The sequence below is a fragment of the Armigeres subalbatus genome, chromosome 2, assembly GCF_024139115.2.
Source record: "Armigeres subalbatus isolate Guangzhou_Male chromosome 2, GZ_Asu_2, whole genome shotgun sequence".
Taxonomy (NCBI): Eukaryota; Metazoa; Arthropoda; class Insecta; order Diptera; family Culicidae; genus Armigeres; species Armigeres subalbatus.
In genome coordinates this window covers 242016221-242037402 of record NC_085140.1, presented here as the reverse complement: position 1 = coordinate 242037402, position 21182 = coordinate 242016221, and the positions used below count along the sequence as shown (strand labels likewise).

At 38.2% G+C, this 21182-nt stretch overlaps 1 protein-coding gene across 1 annotated transcript in view; it reads right to left on the bottom strand.

The window, feature by feature from the left end:
- The window catches only part of LOC134211994 (SH2/SH3 adapter protein NCK1), a 67760-nt gene that overhangs the window by 11990 nt on the left and 34588 nt on the right, over positions 1 to 21182 (bottom strand). Inside the window, exons 2-3 of the mRNA XM_062689444.1 lie at positions 654 to 1193; positions 259 to 582 (exon numbers count right to left, since the gene is read on the bottom strand). Of these exons, the coding sequence (XP_062545428.1) occupies positions 259 to 582; positions 654 to 675 (346 nt within the window). The 5' untranslated portion in view covers positions 676 to 1193. The remainder of the gene's footprint in view (positions 1 to 258; positions 583 to 653; positions 1194 to 21182) is intronic.

The following is a 21182-nucleotide window of genomic DNA, read 5'->3' as shown; positions in this document are numbered from 1 at the left end:
TGAGGAAAAATTCAACATAAATTGTGTTATCAATTTCAATAATCTATTCAACTATCCATGGCGTATCTTTGACTTTATTAACTAGGACGGAAAATGTCCAAACTAGAAAACTACTCAGAAATGGGAAACCGCTTCGATAATAGCTTAGATATATTTTATGCAAGGAATTAAAAAGGTATTTGTAATCAATTTAGCTATAATTGCTATCCATTTCATTAGTGGAGCTTCATGAAAAAATAAGAAATTCGATCAACTCACCAACAGCATCCGAGGGATCAGGCGGTAACCTCCGGCTCATCGTGGGACTATCAACTTGCCGTGAGGGTGAACAGTTTGGTAATGTTTTGCTGCCCGAGGAGCCCTTTTTCACCTTCTTTTTAAAACTATCGAAGAGTGAAACCGATTTCTTTTCCTTCTTAACATAATTGCTCGGCACATAGCCTGACTGATTGTGGGAATTTTGGACGCGCCACCAGTGCTTACTATCGTCCAGCAGCAGATACCGTTCGTTTTTCCTTAGATCTAGCTCTTGAGCACCCTGGGCAGCATAATCATACTTAGCTACGACGTAGCAAACATCCTCTGAAATGACAAAAGCACAGTCATCTGCATTGCCAACACCATATGATACAATAATAAGTTTATCCCATTACCTTGTTTGATGCTTCCTGCCATCGGAGATTACAAATGTTACAGCACCTACGTGTTTGGCTTCGCGTAAGAACTCACTCCACCGGATCTGACACCTTATTGGGCTAAATCGCTTACAAACTAATGACTATATTGGCTCCTATTCGACAACCAATGCCAAAGCTGTATATCTATAGTTGATGATAATACAAGCCTTATCACGCCTATTCCTCTGCGGTATCGTCTCAGCTGTTGTGCTCACGGTATCAAGCTGAATCCTTACCGCCACGTGATATTTGTTTCTTTTTATCTTCTTCCTTCACCGACCTATAGCCGCCAGTGGAAGAAAAACAGTTCGTAATCGGACTGAGAAGACGTAGACAGAAAGAAGGTCGGTACAGAGAGCCAACCTCACGGTAAGGTCGCGGGATGAGTATGGTTGCTGAAGATTTATATCTGCTGATGACGAACGACGCTTTCAGAACCGCGATGCGATTTTCTTCGTGATACCATTGTTTCTGTTTAATATGTCCTTGGCATGGACGGCAGCTCAAAAGGAGGGTCTGGAAAAGGTAGTGAAAGGTAATACTTTAATGATATAAAATCAATTTAATACCTATTTATTACTTTTGAACACATCTACTTTCTGGTAATAAAATTACTTTCTAACAAAATTAGGTTGTGAAAAAATCACGATATAAGGCATAATTTCTATATAGTACTCCAGAGTACTCCAGAACTCGCTTTTTCTCTTTCACAAAAATATGTGATATAGCGAATAAGTCTATGGGCAAAGGCATACACTAAGGTAAATGAATGAACATGAGAACTCCAACGCCTTATGGAAATTTGCCACAAGGAATCGGTTTGAATTTCAAAGGATTGCCTTATGAACAATGATTTTTATTTAAAAAAAAAGAGCAAAATAGACGTGTGTTAGGGGACCTTTATGACAAAAAAATAAGCATCGCTAAAACTTTCACTAGGTGAAAATATAGCTATTCAGCTTTCTTTTCGTGACTATTTAAAAAAAATCTACTAAAAAAAAAACATTATCCATGGACGACAGGGTGGAATTGCATACTACCAAGTTATAGTCTAAATAAATGGGGGTCTCCAGTTAGCCTTGTAATGCATTATTTAATCATAAAGACTGGATGAACACTAAATACAACTTTTAATGACTATTCAATGTGACAATCACACTGAGTGGGAATCAGGGGGACCTAGTATTCAACTAGGCTCAGTCATATTTTTTACAGATGGATCAAAATTGAATAAAAGTGTAGGGGCTAGATTAACAGGCCCTCGTATCAGAACGTCGGCTCCAGGGGCACGTCCGCCTCAATTTTGGAGATTTGTGCCATCGCCTTTACAGCCTTTTTCATCACACACCTGACGGAAAAGGAAGTGAATAAAAAGGAAAGGAATGTGGATGGGAGAACAAAGGGAAAGTTTGGAAAAGGGCCCTTGAAGAGGGCATACAACGCATAAGCGTACAAGAGCTTATAGCTCCTTACCACAACGGGTTATGAACAACAAAATACTCTGAAGGTTCAGGTTTCTGAAGTCAATTTCACTAAGTAAGTATTTGCCAAATATTTGGAAGCCGAATTGTGCATAGACTGGACAGTTACATATTAGATAATAAGAAGTTCCATAATCGGATTCTCAACTATCACAAACAGATGATTCAACACGTTGAATATTTGCCATGTGATAGTTCAGTCGGCAGTGATTTGTCAAGGCCTTGACAAAGACACTGCAATTATGTTTAGACAGATTAGCTAAATAGCTTGCTACTACCGGAGACTACTGGAATAGCTGGCTCAGGACCAATAAAGTCATGTGATGCTCCATTACGAGCTAACTCATCAGCCAATTCGTTCCCAGCTATGGTAGAATGGCCAGGTAACCATATAAGGTGTAAAGTATTAACTAAATTTAGTTCCTTAATTTGAATTCGACGTGCGATTACTAACTTCGACCTTGAGTTGGCCGAGGCGAGAGCTTTAATAGCTGCTTCGCTATCTGAACAGAAGATATTACTTTACCCATAATGCGTTGCTGCAGTGCATATTGCACTCCACACATGATGGCAAATATTTCCGCTTGAAAGACAGTGCAGTATGTACCCAGTGAGTGTGACTGTTCTAATCTCAGCTCACGCGAATAGACGCCTGCACCTGCTCTACCTTCGAGGAGATGTAACGAACAATGCTGTCCGACATACTTCTCTTCAAATAGCCAGATGTCCACTCATCCCGCGAGGGGAATTGTATTGAAAATGTCCTATACTGCCGTGAATCGCATATCTGTCCCATCTTTGCTGGGTTTCCTATTTATATGGGACAAATATGCGTTTCACGGCAGTATAAGGAAAACTACTAACGTGTGTGAGATCACTTGGCGCAAGGAAAATTTTGTCCCAGTTAACCATAAGCGGTAACAACGAAGTGTGTGTAGAAGTGCGGTTTACAGGATTCTCTTCCATAAAACCGAGTACCCATAGTCGATAAGTACAGAAAATGATTCTTGTTTGAGATGTATGTGTAGTGGGGCCACGTCGAAGAGAACTTCGAGAGTAGCCATGGGAGTTGAAGAGAACGCACCAGTTATTGCCATTAGGCACATCCTTTGAAGATGGCCTAATTTAGACTGAATTGTCCTCACTTCTCCCTTTTGCCACCACACAAGACATCCATAAGCCAAAATGGGTCCTACAACTGTTATGTAAAGCCATTTGATATATTTGGTTTTAAGACCCCAAGATTTACCAAAGGTTCGTCGGCATTGGCCGAAAGCCATACACGCCTTTTTGATTCTGAACTCAATGTTAGGAGTCCAGGAAAGCTTTGAATCCAAAATTAGACCCACATACTTTACTTGATCAGTGTTACATTGATTTCAAAACCAAAAAGATGTAATGGACGAACACCATTACGGTTGCGTTTTTCCGTGAAAAGTACAATAAATGTTTTATTCGGATTGACCGAAAGGCCATATTGGCGACACCCACTTTCAACTACCTAATTAGCATTTTGCATCAGGTCGAATAAGGTAGTAATGCACAAACCCACTATCAATGTTAGATAGTCGTCGGTAAATCCATAGGTAGGAAAACCACCATTATTGAGTAACCTCAATAGCGTATCTGCAACGAGATTCCACAAAAGTGAAGATAATACTCCCCCTTGAGAAAAACACCTAAATAAAGAATTAAAAATAAATAAAAACTCCCCCTTGAGGGCATCCGTAGACACTTAATTTCCTAATCGCTGCTTGACGTAATGTCGAAATGAGGTCAGACTGATGGGTCTACTCTTTGCTTCTTCATACGAAGCACGTCCTCCTTTTGGGATAAACTTTACAGTGACATCCCGCCAGGATATGGGAATATACCCAGCAGAAAAACTGCATACTAAAAGCTTTTTCAAAACATGTTTGATATGCTCAAAACCTCTCCGAAGTAGAACGAAATAAATCCCATCCTCCCCTGGAGATTTGTAGGGAGCAAAACTGTGCCCATTAAATCGATTCAGTAGTTATGATTCTACGTGCTTGAGACCAAGATCCATAGCTACATGAAAAGACATCAGGATCATCCGAAGATGTTATATCGACACATCCAGAGAAGTGCGTATCAAATAAGTGCTCTAACGATTCTTCATCAGAAGTGTAGTCGCCATTTGGCTTGCGACTTTCGCCAACTTGGAAATCCTTGGATCTTTTTGCTTTTTGGATTTGCGCAAAGGTTTTTCCAGCCGAATCGTTCAGCAGATCGTAGAGCCTTCTTGTACGCTTCGCGAGCCAACTTGAAAGAATCCGTCCCTGCTGAATGGCGTCTGTTCCAACTCCTTCTACACTGCTTCCTTAGCTTAGCCAAATCGGAATTCCACCAAGGGGTTCCTCTTGAGGTTTTTACAGAACGCAAAGGGCAAGCTTCTTCAAAGCAAGTTGAAACTGTTCGCTGAACAGCTTCGCCTCTCTCCTCTTCAGAAAGTGGTGATGCCCTTTGCAACATGTACATTTCTCCATTCAGTAGTCTAACCTTTTCTATGGAATTCCCTCATTACTCCACTAGAGGCAGGTCACCAAGACTAGACCGTTTAAAGCCATCTAGGTTTATGTGAAGGAACTGGAAAGCTTCGAATAACGACATTTTACTCGCTTCATAACTTTTTTCTCCCAGCATGTACAACTTTGACCCCATAGACACTTTTTCTTGTTTTTTCGAGATCTTTCAACTAAGGTATGGGTCATCTGTGTACACCGATGGCCCACAGTCCATACATTTTTGCCCATTCTCCTTTGGTAGGCTGTAGATATTAAAATGTGTTATATTAGCTTATTTGATTTGATTTGACCCGGGGGATAGCTGCCGGATACAGAACTTGATTTTGAACCACAGTTGCATTGTATATCTTTCTGATGGTTAGTTAAAATATGCTTAATATTGAACATCTCCACATTTTCAGAATGCATTCGTTTGATTATAATATTGTTGATTTAAACCTTCTAAAGTAAGGCCAAACATGAAAATTTTTGGCATTTTTGTTCAGTTTTAGATTTTGAACAAAGTTTACAACATAAGATCTGATATTCCATACAGGGAAAAAACATCTCGATAGCTTTCTTTTGTACAACATGTACAGTACACTACATTATTTATTTATCATCAGACAGTACACTACATGTACACAACAATTTGTACACTACTCTGCAAGGGTAGTTTTGAGAAGTTTCCGTTATTGGGAGATGTCCGGCATGGCATGGTATGGTTTAATATTATTAGGCCACAGAGAGATTTACCTGTTCCTACCTTATAGTTGAGGTCGGAAACCGTATACACTGGGGAATAATTTTACGCGGATTTTGGAATTCACGCCGACGCGGCTTTTGGGGTTTGCTGCGATTTATAAAATTAACCACCTCAGAGGCGCCTCGTCCATATGTTCTACCTGTTCATGGAACAGGTAACCATTTTTATCTCAGAAGTAGAAAACTTAATGTCCTTACAATTCATTTCTTAGCAATTAATTATTAGGGCAAATTATTACCCAGTGACATTTTTAAACAAAGTTTCACGTGTTATTTCCAATGATGGTTTAATATCTAACGAAACTAAATATTGCGTAGACAGATCAACTGAACGCCACATGCTTGGCGTACAGTCAAAATATTGCAGCAAAATATGTGTTTCTCCGACGGATAACACCACACCACATCACATAGAAAGCTTTTGCCAGTCGTACGATTCATAATAAAGAACCAACAGCAGCGCTGCCAGAAGTCAAATTTAAAGACTTGTGCCATGACAAAAGTTTTAAAATAATTTCCTCCTTGGTACCGTCAAGTCGCCATTCACCGTGCATTTTAGGCAATTTAGCAAATCTTAGAGCTCTCTAAATAATTTCAATTGAAAATTATACTCTTGAACACCTTCACGAACTTCAAATAATTGTTTTCATTCGAATAGAAATCAGAAACTATTGCTTTTTGACAAGATAGATGGATGTAGATAATTTTTCAGTGATATATATGGGTATCCTATTCACCGTGCATAAGAATTTTTCCTTTAAATCTATTAAAATATGAATTAAAACATTGATTTTGAAATGTTATTCGTGTTTTTCATTTAGTTAAGTTTAACCATGTGAAGTTTATGTGTTTTAGTGTAACACAGAAAGGACATAATCAATCAAAACAATTATATTGCAGATGCAGAAATCAATGTTCATTAGCGTTACATAACTCTTATGACCAACAAGTCATCCCCGGAAAACCATTGCTTCTGCTCAACCTGTACAAAATTATGGCGGTATCATTCATAGTACTCACGATTTCGATGGCCGGTGAATGGACACAGTTATTTTCTGGGGGATCAATTCGCCGTGCATTTTTATTTGGTGGAGAATGTAGTGTTACCAACATTTTCGGCTTAATTTAAAATCAAAATACAAATCTGACACTTCAATTGCAAGGATATTAAGAGTTAAAGAACAATAAAACATTCACTTTTTCCACTGATATTGAGCGAGCTTAGATTATACTTGATGGTTGAAAACAAAGGTGGAATCAAACAGCCGCAGGATGTTAACAAACTCTAACGTCAAAACAGCTGTTGGAACAGTAATATTTCACAGTAATTACTCGGAGAAGATTCTTTCGAACTTTAATGGTGCTGATGAGGAAATAAAGTATTTTTCAATAGAGTAGAGTGGGGCAAGAGTGCGCGTGGGGTAAGAGTACGTTTTCGATTTTTTGAAGTAATTAAAAAAGATAAACTAGCAGCACTGCATCAGTTTGACAGGTATTCTGGCCAACTATTATCATGTGTAATTGTAAACGATTTGAATAAACAACAAGGGAGATATGGAGTTAGATAACTTTTTGGTAATTTTGCTAAAAATAATTGGGTTTCCGCAACTAGTATTTCATTACCATATATACGTTCAATCAGGTGAACATTATACCATTTCGATAACCTATTGTATAGAGTACTTTATGGTACAGAACACCAATCCGGTTGGTTTTCCAAGAAGTCAAAACCATTACTTGAATAATTTTTGGGACTGTGGGGTAAAAGTACGCAGGAACGGCTGGGGTAAGAGTACGCATATGAATCTTCAAGTTATGATGTCAAACCCGTATCTCCGGCCGAAATAAGAGTTCTTCCAAAGCGTAAAGATCCACAACTAAGAAAAAAGGGACATAATTCGAAATTATCACAAGTTTTTAGGATAAGTTGAAGTAATGCGATGTTAGAAAGGATTTAGCGAACAAAGCACTGAAGCGAAATAATGACATTGTATTAGGACTTGTTGTACACCTACAAACATACACACTTGAAATAAATCGCCGAATTCGGTAAAATTTTAGCGAAATCTCAACAGCAGAACTGTTCGGTAAATAATTTAACCGATTTTCGGTGATTTTGACAGTTGAGCAATGGAAAAAATTACAAAAAATCTGTAAAATAAATTACCGAACAGTTCTGCTGTTGAGATTTCGGTAAAATTTACCGAATACGGTGAAATGAGTTAAGTGTGTAGTACGAAAACACAATTTCATCTAAATGATAATTTCATTTAATCAAAAGAAACATTCATAAACTACGCAACGTTTGGCTGGGAGGGGTTGAGAGATGTGTGGAGATCCATATAATTTTTAGAGGATTCATACAAACAGTGTAAGACAGAGGGGAGGGGTTATGAAATAGCCAAATTTTACGTTACGTGATTGGTGGACTTTCTTTAAGGAAAATGCCTTTGTATACGCCACACGAAACCTGATATATAGTTTTACCTCTGTAGTTTTTTGTAGAAGGTACGCTGGGGGAAGTGGAAAAAGGGGGTAAGTGTAAAAAGCGACTCGAAAAATTGGAATTGTACATACTTTACTGTTTTTACCACATCATAACATTATGCAAGAGTATACTTTGATGCTCACACTAACACTATGTTGAAATTTGTATAATACATACACTAACACGGTTAACGCTTGAACTGTAATTTTAGGTTTCGCGAAAAGTTGATTTTTGCATTCATAAAATCAATTCTTATTTGAACCAATTGTCCTTTTTTCAAGTGAATTTATATCTCAGGTGACCGTTACAACACACTTAAACTAATCCCATTCAATTGGTAGTGGTTTGTACCAAGAAAGCAAATAATTCAAAGATTTTACACTTACCCCAGGTATCAAACACTGTGGGGAAAGTGGATAATGTTCTTCTCACGCAATTTTTTCTTCCCTCTAGGGTTTATTTCGATAGCTGTGAATCTTAATATGTTCCTTCTTTGTTATCATTGTGACTCCAGTGGTGATTGGACTAATATAAATGAGAAAATGCCTGATTAATCCACCTATCGGTATTGATGCCTTTCACATGTTTTACATATGAAAAAAATGTATAAGGAAGTTAAAAATAGCACTGATAGGTAAATATATTGTATAATTCACATTAATTTTTATTCATAACAAGTTTTGCCGTTGAATGCATTTTTTTTGCGAACAAATTGGTTAAGGACAAGAGCTTAAGAATAGCTGATAATGTTGTACGTGCTTTGCGCACACACATACATACAAATACACACATACAGACATCATCTCAATTCGTTAAAATAAGTTGATTAGTTTATAACCCTGTAAGTCCCATTTTCCCTTTAAAAAGTTCATCTTTGGGGCGAACATATAGATTTTACCTACACTTAGTGTTCGAGAAGGAAAAACCAGCCCTCCCCTAGCTATTACGGAAATTCCTTGAGGATCTATTCCGTTAAGATGATGAAATTATTCCACAATAGATACTCAGAGCAATTATCGTATTGATTTTAGTTATATGTAGCTACTCATCACTATGGAAGGTCAAGGTAACATGGGTTTTCCACTTACCCCATCCCACAAAGGTAAGTGGAAAAATAACTCCTAATTTTAAAATCTATTTCCATAAATTTCAAGCGACCAAAATGGTGTGAATTACCGCACAGTTGGTGCAAAATTGACTGTTTTTGATAGCCCATTTTGATGGAATGCATTTAGATCATTTAAACTGGTTTTACACTAATTCAAACATGCACTATCGATTTTTCCTTTTCCACTTCCCCCAGTGTACCTTATATAAAAAAAAAAAAACAATGGTTTTTCGTATGCAAGTGCACATTTTTAGGACCCCCTCCCCCTTTAAGAGTTACGTTATCTTTAAACATTCCCTAATGTATGCTCACCAAACATCAATTAAATGTTATTAACTCTTATTTGTGTTAATATATACTTAAAGCACATGATTGGATAAATGCGTACTCTTACCCCACCCGATGCGCACTTTTACCCCACCGGTGGGGTAAGAGTGCGTTTTCACTTGTCTTGCAATAAGGGTTCTACTAAAACGAATCTTAATAATTTCAATATGTTTTCCACTGGGCAACATAAAGGAAGAGTATATGAATCATCGACACTGATTTGATATGCAGAAGCTTGCTTCATAAGGGCCACATGATCGATTGAAAACTAAGTGCGTACTCTTGCCCCACTCTACTCTATGTTGTAAACATAATGAAAATTACTTTGAATCCCACGGTGATTGGTGCACCCACGATGAATGGCGACCTGACGGTATGCTCACTCGTTCTCCGCGCGCGGAGAACCAGCGAGACCGTTGCCAGCTTATGCTTCGTTTCCTCACATTATGCTCTTTCGAATGCGAAGCTGCCACGTTTAGATGCAAGTTCTGCTGTGTTGCGCAGGAGTCCAACCCGTTCGACGCGCTGCGAGAACAATCAACGACGCGACGTACCTTCGGTTAGACTCGGTCGGAGTGTCGGGCTGTGCTTTGCCGAAAGGCGCACCGCGCACGCTTTCGTTCATACTTTGATGATTGGGAACGGTTTGTTTTTCTTTTTTCTCCTGATGATTATGCATCATAAACAATTCAGCATCAAGAATAATATTAAATTAATGTTTGAGTTTTCAAAAGAGACATCAAAATTTGATTATTATAAAATATTATAAAATTGAATTATTAATTTTTTTATCAACATCAATCTACATAGAGAAAAAGGCATAGTTTTCACTAAATTTGAAAAACTAAACGAAAACATTTCAGTGGACTCAATCTGGGGTTGCATCAAATGATGATACTAATAATGGTTAATAACATTTCTTTCATAACAACAAAATATGTGAGAGTTTTTAAATGCTAGAGGCGATGGGTCCTGTGCACCCGAATGGTGATCTCATGAAAGATCTCTATTTTGAGCAATATCCAGTTATCGTCAACTGTTACCAAGTTAGATTCCGGACGACTTAGGAGAGTTTTAAATTTTAAGTGCATCTTAATTTAAAACATTTTTGGAACGAAAGAGATTAATAAGCTGTTTATTGTTTTGTAAATAATTTCTATTTAAATTGTTTTTTTTTCTAATGTTTGGTTACGTTGTACAAGAAAAGTTTGCAATATTAGTTTAAATACACAACTTTCATTCTAAACCACTCAGCTTGATGCATATTTTTTAGTAGGCTGGTAGAACAGGTGTACCAAAAGTTCACGAGACGCCCCTGAACAACCTACTGATCCAAATTCATGTCACTTGGTTCTGATTTTCTTCCTCTTCCTTCCCGGCAGGTCAACAAACGTATAGGGCGCCCCAAGCTTGTTGGATATGGATTTCACAATCGCGGAGTGGGATACCAAAATGCTTGGCCAAATTTTTCGTTGTGATATTATAGAAGAAAGCTGTCTGTTTCCATATTTTTACAGTCAGATATTATCCAGGAGTTAGATAGAAGGTGCTAGTCATTTGTTTGAAAACAAAGTTATGTTATATAAAACATTGATTGTTCCGCACTTTGAATATTGCCCCTCGATACTATTGTTAGCCTCTAAACAACAACAAAATAGAATGCAGACTGTGCAAAATAGAACGATACGTCTGATTTTAGGGTGCAATAGGACAACTCCAAGTAGGCTAATGAGAAACATTTTGCAATTGATATCAGTAGAAGAAAGAATCACTCTACGAACACTGATCTTTGTCTTCAGGATTAAAAATAGGTTGATTTGTTGAAGTAAATGACTTTCGCTTACCGAAATTAACAATGGCAGGAACTCAAAATTCGCTATTTTTTAAAGGATTTCTCGCGTAACATATGATTACGGCTTATAAACCAAAACCATGATTTTTGATTTTCTGGCATGAACGATTGCTTTGTAAATTATTCTTCATGCTAGTTAAAACTCCGTACTTGATATCTCTTAAGAAACACATTAATTGCTATTTTGAGTGAACGTCTCATGAACCATTTGCACCGTTGTGGTTTTTAAGTCCTTTGTTGGCGCCCTTAACTACCATGCGGAATGTTTGCTTTGGTTTTTAGGCCGTTCACTTTATATTGTTTATTTAGAAATTTCGGCTTCAAGTTATTTTAAAATGTATATTCTTACTAGGTTTTCGATATATCGCATAGCAGAACTGCTCTGGCTAACAAATCTAAACAAATCCGATGGTGTTAGTAGCTTTGAGCAAACGGCTTAAAAACCAGACGTGTTGCCGGTGATGCGAGTAAACGGCGCGATTTTTGTTTTAGCTGAAATTTTGTAGATTTCGAATGGTTTTTCAATTAATCTTGATCAGCTGTTATAATATAACCATTTACGTATAGTATTGACATGGTTTTGGCAATGAAATGAGTTTCTACTTCAATAAATGAATTGAATTAGTCATAGAAAATTTGAACCTCATTTTTCTCGGTTCAGCTTTGTTGGTTTTTCGGCCCTAATCATATGTTGCTCGAGATTTAGACTATTTAACATGCTACCAGACGAAATGAAAATGGAAACAAATGAGATGAGATTCAGACAAAAATGCACAGACTATATGAAAAGCAATACTTTGATATAAAGATAACGATTGATGGACATACGCGGGAGCTAAGCAGAGATAGAAGAAATGACGAATAAAGTGATAATAAACATAACCAGAAAAAAAATATCAAATATCATAAACTGTCTTGTAAGCCTCTCATCGTCAAATGAAGCGTATGGGGTGGTGGTGGAGTTCAGAAACTCCTACGGGACCATCAGGAAGGAAAAAAGCCTTACTGTAACTTCCAGACTGCCTGGTATTTTTTAGTCCATAAGCAATTTGTTTAGTTTTACAATCCATCGCGTTTTTAGTTTTAGCTATTAGAAACATGGTAAAAACATTTTAAAACAATCTCAGCAGACTAGTCGAGACACTCCACGCTTGAAGAATATCTGTCGCGAAAATTTAGAAACAACCAACGCAATCCTGTTAGCTGAGTGCCGATGTCTAAGCACCCCCGCTGCCGGGGGTGAAATTATAACATGCTGTGTTGCTTATCGTCTTCAAGACATACGGGAGGGTTAATCATGAATATTCACGATTCAGTGAAATATAGAGTTATTGATAATTCAACGTGTGGACTTAATTGGTTCATGTAGTCAAAGGACTTAAAACAGGAGTGTATGGGTTGATCTACCATTCACCAAGCGTAAATGAACTAGAACTGTTGCAATACTTAAAACGAAGCTGGCTTGAGAAAATTTTGGACGACAGAGGAATGAACTTCATAGCAGGTGATTTCAATTTAAATTGAAAGAATACCAAAGACAGTAGAAATCTTCGCAATGTTATGCAAGGTTTTGATTTGGTTTATTTGAGTTTTGGTTTAGATCAGAGGGTTAAGGAAATCACAAAGCGTACCATTAGAGCACAAACTATAATCGATTTAATATTCTGCAATGATAATGAATTACACGTGTCTAGTGATAAGAACAATAAAATTTCCGACCATGAAACCCTTCAGATTAATTTTAAGTATTCTTCTAAATTTACTGAAAATGACTCAAGAATTACTCAAAAAATGCGCTTTCATGTCTACCTAAGATAAGATGTGCCAAGTAGTCAGTCAAAATCGTACCGATTTGCTGTCACAATCGTACCGGTTGCTGATTGGTTGAAAATGACAATCGATTACTTGTTGTTAGATTGGCCGTGTTGCAGGTTTGTAAAGTTGATATTAAGCAAAATACTATATGGATGGAACGGAAAGAAAAACATCAACTTTTGATACATGATATTTGGAAGATTTTGTACCAAATTACTTTGGCTGCACTGGCGACCACCTCGTCAGAGCAACCGACTTAAAAAACAACAAGGCAGTCTCAATTGAATTGTCACATCATATCCTAGATGTCTACTGAGAAGTGGAATGCCAAACGACAGTGATAGACTACTAGATGAAAAGAAGACTATAATAATACTAGACCGCATCGTGCTTTCGTGCTGTGCGGTTCTTTCTCTCTTTGCGGAAGGAAGTTTTTAATACTACCCGAAGCTATTTTAATTTCAACGGTGCTTCTTAGCGCTATTTGTACCCACTGATCCCGTTACGATCTTTGCAAGGACCCGTGCCTTCGTTTTACGTTGGACCCGTTTGCGGAAGTAAAATTCCGACAAGCGGTGGTAATCCTGCAGGGACACCGTTCTGGAAAAAACCTCTTAGAAGGTCACGTCTCCACGCTCAGCCATGAGCATTAATAAAAACAAGAGTAAGAGGGGGTCTCTGAATTCTCCACTTCCTTCAAAAGAAACAAGGTTTCAAGACCGTCCTGCCAAAGCGCGGAAAAATAGAAGGAAGCTGGAGAATTCAGATATTCCTTCTAACTCTAATATCGGAAATAATTCTTCTCCAATCGAACTGAGCAATCAGTTCGATTTGATTAATGATGAAATTGAGCAAATCGAATATACCTCTAGCCCAGGTGATTCGATTCATGCAAAAAAAAGGATTCCGCCAATTGTGGTATCTGTTGCCGAGTTTTCTGGCTTCCGGAATGAAATTTTGAGTAACCTTCAGGGGATCAAGGTTTCATTTCAGGGTAGGTGACTGCCGCGTTTTGCCGGGATCCTTTGACGATCGCAAACGTCTTCTTCAGTATTTAACTGAGAAGCGCCATAAATTCTTCACATACGACGACAAAACTGAGCGATTGTTCAAAGTCGTCTTGAAAGGTCTCCCCAGTGATGACAAATCACTGGATGAGATTAAATTGAAATTTCTCAATTACTTGGATTTTCACCACTCCAAGTAATTAAGATGAAAAGAAATCCCACTCTGGTACTTCCCAGAGGGCATTTCTCAAGAATTTTATTTAGTTCATTTTAACAAAAGTGAACTAAATAATATGAAAAGTTTGGAAAAGGCCTGTATTATGTCTCATGTCCGTGTTACATGGGAACATTTCCGCAGGCCTGGGGGAAATTTCCAAAACCCCACCCAGTGCCGTAAGTGCCAGAAGGGGTCAACATTGTCACATGGATGCTAAATGCATGATTTGTGGTGGAACCTCTCACGCCAAGGACGCATATCCTGTGAGAGAAGATTCCAATAAATTAAAATGTGTCAATTGTGGGGGCAATTCATAAATCCAATTTCTGGGAATGCCCTTCACGCAAAAAAGTTTTGAATTCCGGAGCAAAATTGATGACGAAAAATTCCAATAGGATCCCAGATTCGACGGGTAGAACAAACGCTCAAATTTCGAAACCAGTTACCGGTCGAGCAATTCATACCCACTACAATTCACAAACAAATTTTGCCGCTCGTCAACGGGTAGCGAGCACTTCAGTAAATTCCAATTTTTCGAATGTACCTACGTTTGCAAACATCGCTGCTGGTAGACAAAATTTCTCTTCTCAAAATGAGGTTTATACTCATGTCCCAACGGAAAATAATGGTCATGTTGCCGATTCAGGTAGCATGACTGCTTCGATTTTGATTTTTTAACTGAACAATTGCATCACATGATTGATGCAATGTTCAAAGCAAATACCATACCAGAAGCTGTTCAGGTTGGTATAAAGTACACACAAAAAATTGTTATCGGACTCCGTTTTAATGGATCTAAATAATTGTGTGAAAGTTCTAAATTGGAATGCCCGCTCTCTAAAGGGTAAGGAAGATGAATTATTCAACTTCCTAACAGTTCATAATGTGCATATTGCCATTATAACAGAAACTTATTTAAAGCCCGGACTCTCCATTAAAAGAGATCCAAATTATTTTATCTACAGAAATGATCGTCTTGACAGCGCCTGTGGTGGGGTCGCCATTGTCATTAATAGACGTATCAAACATAAATTATTTTCTTCGTTTGAAACCAAAGTTTTTGAAACTTTGGGAGTTTCTGTTGAAACAAATTTTGGTCAATTTTCCATTATTGCAGCCTATTTGCCTTTTCAATGCAATGGGCAGCAAAAGAATTTGTTGAAAGCTGATCTTCTTCATTCTGACTCGCAACAAATCAAAATTCTTCGTAATTGGTGACTTCAATGCCAAACACCGTTCATGGAATAATGCTCAAAGCAATTCCAACGGCAAAATTTTATTTGAAGATTGTTCTGCGGGATATTATACTATTCAATATCCCAAAGGCCCTACTTGTTTTTCTTCCAGTCGAAATCCTTCTACAATTGATTTAGTTTTAACGGATTCTAGTCAGCTTTGTGGCCAATTGGTAACTCATGCTGACTTTGACTCTGAACACCTTCCTGTGACGTTTGAAATCTCACAAGAAGCCATTTATAATCCAATCAGCTCTACTTTTAATTATCATAGAGCTGATTGGGATTTCTCTCAAAACGTATATCGATAGGAATTTTGATGTTGATATTCCTCTCGATACCAAAAGTGATATTGATAATGCTCTCGTATCTTTGACAAATTTAATTGTCGAAGCCAGAGGCATTGCAATTCCGAAATGTGAAGTTAAATTCAACTCCATTATTATTGACGACGATCTTCAGCTACTGATCCGTCTTAAAATGTGAGGCGAAGGCAATACCAAAGAACTCGCGATCCCGCGTTGAAAGTTATTTGGCGAGATTTGCAAATTGAAATTATAAAACGTTTCGCTATTCTGAGAAATACCAACTTTGAGAATAATGTCTCGATGTTGGATCCCAGTTCGAAACCATTTTGGAAATTAACGAAAATTCTTAAAAACCTCAAAAGCCAATTCCAGCGCTTAAAGAGGGAAATAAAATTCTATTAACAAATGGCGAAAAGGCTCAAAACTTGCTCAGCAGTTCGAGAGTGCCCATAATTTTAGTCTAGGTCTCACTAGTCCAATTGAGGATCAGGTTACACGAAGCTTCGAAGACATTCTCAACCAAGATAATGTTTTTGACCCTTCGTTGGGAACTAATTTGGATGAAGTGAGATCTATTACTAGAAAATTTAAAAATATGAAAGCACCGGGTGATGATGGTATTTTCTACATACTTATCAAAAAACTTCCTGAGAGCTCTTTATCCTTTTTGGTTAATTTATTTAACAAATGTTTTCAATTGGCATACTTTCCAGATAAATGGAAAAACGCCAAAGTTGTTCCAATTTAGAAGCCGGGGCTTCTAGTTATCCCCCAATCAGTTTGCTTTCTTCAATAAGCAAACTGTTTGAAAAGATTATAATAAATAGAATGATGGTTCATATTAATGACAATTCTATTTTTGCTGATGAGCAATTTGGTTTCCGCCATGGGCATTCAACCACTCATCAGTTATTAATGGCGGTAAGCACCAACGAGGATAATACGCCAATCGAGTATTATCCTCGATTTTGATAAGCATCAAGCAGTATTATCCTCGATTTTGATACCGGTATTAACTTTAATACGCCGATTTCGGAGTATTAAAGATAATCCTAGATTTCAGTTTATTGGCTGCGTACTGTATAATTTATATCACGCACACTTCTTCACACTTCTTTCCACATCTTAGAAACGTCAGACAGTAAAATCAAAACAAAAGTTTTTAATAAATCTGCGAGCTACTTTTGGAAGTGAAAATCCGGCAAATCCTCGTCGAGACCTGGTTCTAGTTACCCCCAGGTTTGTATCGTCAAGCAACAAGGAAACTTGGAAAAGATCCCGTTGGCCAACGGTAACTGTATCGCTGAGAAGAAACGAGTGACGGTAATGAGTGATCACCCGACGGAAAGACAGTCATGACCGGTGCACAGATCCCCTGATTAAAGGACGGTCACGACCGCTGTTTGGATCCCGGTCCTGGCCAACGGCAACTGCATCACTGAGAAGGAATGAGTGATCGAATGACCATCCAAAAGATCCGATGGAAAGCCAGTCATGACCGATGCGCAGATCCCCTGATTAGGACGGTCATGACCTGAGAGAGAGAAGACAGCTCGCTGTCAGCTGTTTGGATCCCGGTCCTGGCTATATGATAATATACCGTTCCTACGGGAGATCATTCCAGTATGAAATTATACTTGATGCAGTTCAAAATTGAACTCCGGCCAGACCCAGGTAGCTGCCATAGTGCTAATGCGAGTGGATAAAGATAATGTAGGAGGTGTTCGGACCATATACAATATTCGAAGCGGAACCAGAACAGGTATGGTGAGGAAAAAAAATCAGGTGAACAAATGTAACAACAATTATACACAATAAAACAAAGGTTTATAATGTGATACAAATATTTTCCCCCAATCTATTTTAATGATGACACAGCTGGACATCGTTCCGCAATTTCCTTCAAATCTTCTAACAGCACTGAACACATGAATTGATACAGCAGATCCGATAGTTTCTATGGAACATATAAAATTTAATAAAGATTGTTTAGGTAGGTAAGGTAGGTAGGTAGTTTGCGAGTGATTCTTCAAAATAGGTACTCTTGGATTATTTGAAGCTAGCGAATTGCTGTTATAAAATTGAAATTTACCTGAAAGTTTTAAGAAATTGTCGACAAACTCATGAGGGATATTTTAAAAATTCAGATGAAATATAAAGCATTCCAAGAAGTATTTTTGGAATTACCTGGACGAAAAAAAAATAACCTGGAAGCTTCTCCGTTAATTCATCCGGATGATCTCCAGATATTTCTCTTGTAGATATTCCAGCAATTTTGTGAGCAGAATTTCCAAAAAAATCGAAGAGGGGATCCTCAAGATATTATTTTAGGAACCCTCAAAAAAGTTATATAAGGGATTTTCCAAATTTTTCAAAGAAATGCTTTCAGAAGTTCTGGTATAAACTTCTTTAGGAATATTAGCATTAGCATTGACCATTTCGCAAAAATTCATAAGTGGTACAGGCCAGGACTATTGTATGAGAGTAGCATGACTTTAATCCACAATCCATGACTCCACCAGTTCTTCAAAAAAATCCTCCTGGAGTTCCTTCAGGAATTTCTTCTTTAGTTCATCCAGGAATTTCTCCAGCAGTTCTTCGAGAAATTCCTCCTGGAGTTCCTTCAGGAATTCCTCCTGGAGTTCCTTTAGGAATTCTTTCTGGAGTTCATCCAGGAATTGAACCTGGAGTTCTTCAAAGAATTTCTTCTGAAGTTCCTCCAGGAATTCCTTCAGGAGCTTGACTCCATTCCTTCTTTCAGGATTCCTTCTGAAGTTCTTCCTGGAATTCCTTATGAAGTTCCTCAAAGAATTCCTCCTGGAATTCTTCAAGAAAGTCCTACAGGAGTTCCTTAAAAAATTCTGAAGGTCCTCAAGGAATTCTTCCTGGAGTTCCACAATGAATTCTGCTTGAAGTTCCTCCAGAAATTCCTCTTGTAGTTTCTCAAGAAATCTCTTCTTTAGTTCATCCAGGAATTCGTCCAGCATTCCTTCAAGAAATTTCTCCTGGAGTTCCTTCGAGAATTCCTTCCGAAGTTCTTCCTAGAATTCCTCCTGGAGTTCCACAAGGGATTCCTCCTGGAGTTCAACAAAGAATTCCTCTAAGAATTCCTTCTGAAATTCCCTCAAGAATTCTCCGGGAGTTCCTCTAGAAGCTCCTCCTGGGGTTTCTTCAGGAATTTCTTCTGGATTTTCTCCCAGAGTTTCTCAAGGAGTTTCTAAAAGAGTTCCTTCAGGAATTCGTCATAGAATTCCTCAAATAATTTCTTCAGCAGGAATTTCTTCTGAAGCTCTTCCAGGAATTCCTTCCGAAGTTCCACAAAGAATTCCTTCTGAAGTTCCTCCAGGAGTTTCTCCAAGAATTCATCCTGGAGTTTCTGAAGAAACTCCTACTAGAGTTCCTTTGGGAATTCCTTCTGGGACGCATTCAGGCATTCCTCGTACAGTCCCTCAAGAATTTTCTCCTGGAGTTCCTTCAGGAATTCCTTCTTTAGTTCATTCAGGTTCCAGGTTACTCCAAATACTCCTTCTGAAATTCCGCCTGAAATTCCTTTTGAAGTTCCTCAATGAATTCCTCCTGGAGCTCCTCCAAAAAATCCTTCCTAATGGAACTTCCACAAATCAATTCTGGAGTTCTTCCAGGAATTCCTCCAAAGAGTTCCTTGTGAAGTTCATTTAGGAATTCATTCGGGAGCTCCACTCCATTCCTTCTGAAGATCCTCCTTCTGAAATACCTCAAGAAATTCCTCCATGAGTTCCTCAAGGAATTTCTTCTGAAGTTCGTTAAGAGATTCCTCCTGCAGTTCCTCAAAGAGTTTCTTCTAAAGTTCCTCCAGGAATTCCTTCGGGAGCTCCACTCCATTCCGTCTGAAGTTCTTCCAGTAATTCCATCTGAAGTTCCTCAAGAAATTTCTCCTTGAGTTCCTCAAGGAATTTCTCTTGAAGTTCGTTCAGGATTCCCTCCTGGCGTTTCTCAAAGAGTTTCTTCTGAAGTTCCTGCAGGAATTCATTCGGGAGCTCCACTCCATTCCTTCTGAAGTTTTTCCAGTAATTGCTTCTGAAGTTCTACTAGAAATTCCTTCTCAAGTTCTTCCAGTAATTCATTTGGAAGTTCCTCAAGGAATTCCTCCTGAAGTTCCCTAAAAATTCCTTTTGAAGCTCTTCAAGGAATTCCTCCTAGAATTCCTTCTTGGAGTTCCACAATAAATTCCACCTGGAGTATCTATAAGAATTCTTTCGAAAGCTCCACCAGGAATTCCATATGAAGTTCTTTAAGAAATTCCTCCTTGAGTCCCTCAAAGAATTTCTCTTGAAGTTCGTTCAGAAATCCCTCCTGGAGTTTCTACTGAAGTTCCTCCAGGAATTCCTTCGGGAGCTCCACTCCATTCCTTCTGAAGTTATTTTAGTATTTTTTTCTGAAGTTCTTCTAGGAATTCCTTCTAAAGTTCTTCCAGAAGTTCCTCAAGGAATTCCTCCTGGAGTTTTTCCAAAAAATCCTTCTGAAGCTATTCAAGGAATTCCTCCTAAACTTTCTCCATTAATTCATGAAGGAGTATCTCCAAGAATTCCTTCGAGAGCTCCACCAGGAATTCCTTCTGAAGTTCTTCCAGGAATTCCATCTGAAGTTCCTCAAGAAATTCCTTCTCGAGTTCCTCAAGGAATTTCTCTTGAAGTTCGTTCAGAAATCCCTCCTGGAGTTTCTCAAAGAGTTTCTTCTGAAGTTCGTTCAGTAATTCCTTCGGGAGTAAATAAATTCTTCCTGAAGTTCCACAATGAATTTATCCAGGAGTTCTTCCATAAATTCCTTTGCGACCTCCACCAGGAATTCCTTCTGAAGTTATTCAAGGAAATCCTTTCGAAGTTCCTCAAAGAACTCCTCCTTGAGTTCCTGATGAAATTTCTCCTGGAGTTTTACAAGAAATTCCTCGTGGAGTTCCTCAAGAAATACCTTCTGGAGCTCCACGAGAAATTCCTCTTGAAATTCCTTCAAGAATTTCTCTTGAAGATCCTCGAGAAATTTCTTTTCTAGGTCATCCAGTAATTTCTCCAGCAGTTCTTCAAAAAAATCCTTCTGGAGTTCCTTCAGGAATTTCTTCTTTTCCAGGAATTTCTCCAGTAGTTCTTCGAGAAATTCCTCCTGGAGTTCCTTCTGGAGTTCATCCAAACAATTGAATCTGGAGTTCTTCAAAGATTTCATTCTGAAGTTCCTCCAGGAGCTTGACTCCATTCCTTCTGAAGTTATTCCAGGAATCCCTTATAAAGTTCTTCAAAGAATTCTTCCTGGAGTTCCTCGAGAAATTCCTACAGGAGTTCCTCAAAAGAAAATTCTGAGGTTCCTCAAGGAATTTCTTCCTGGAGTTCAACAAGAAACTCAT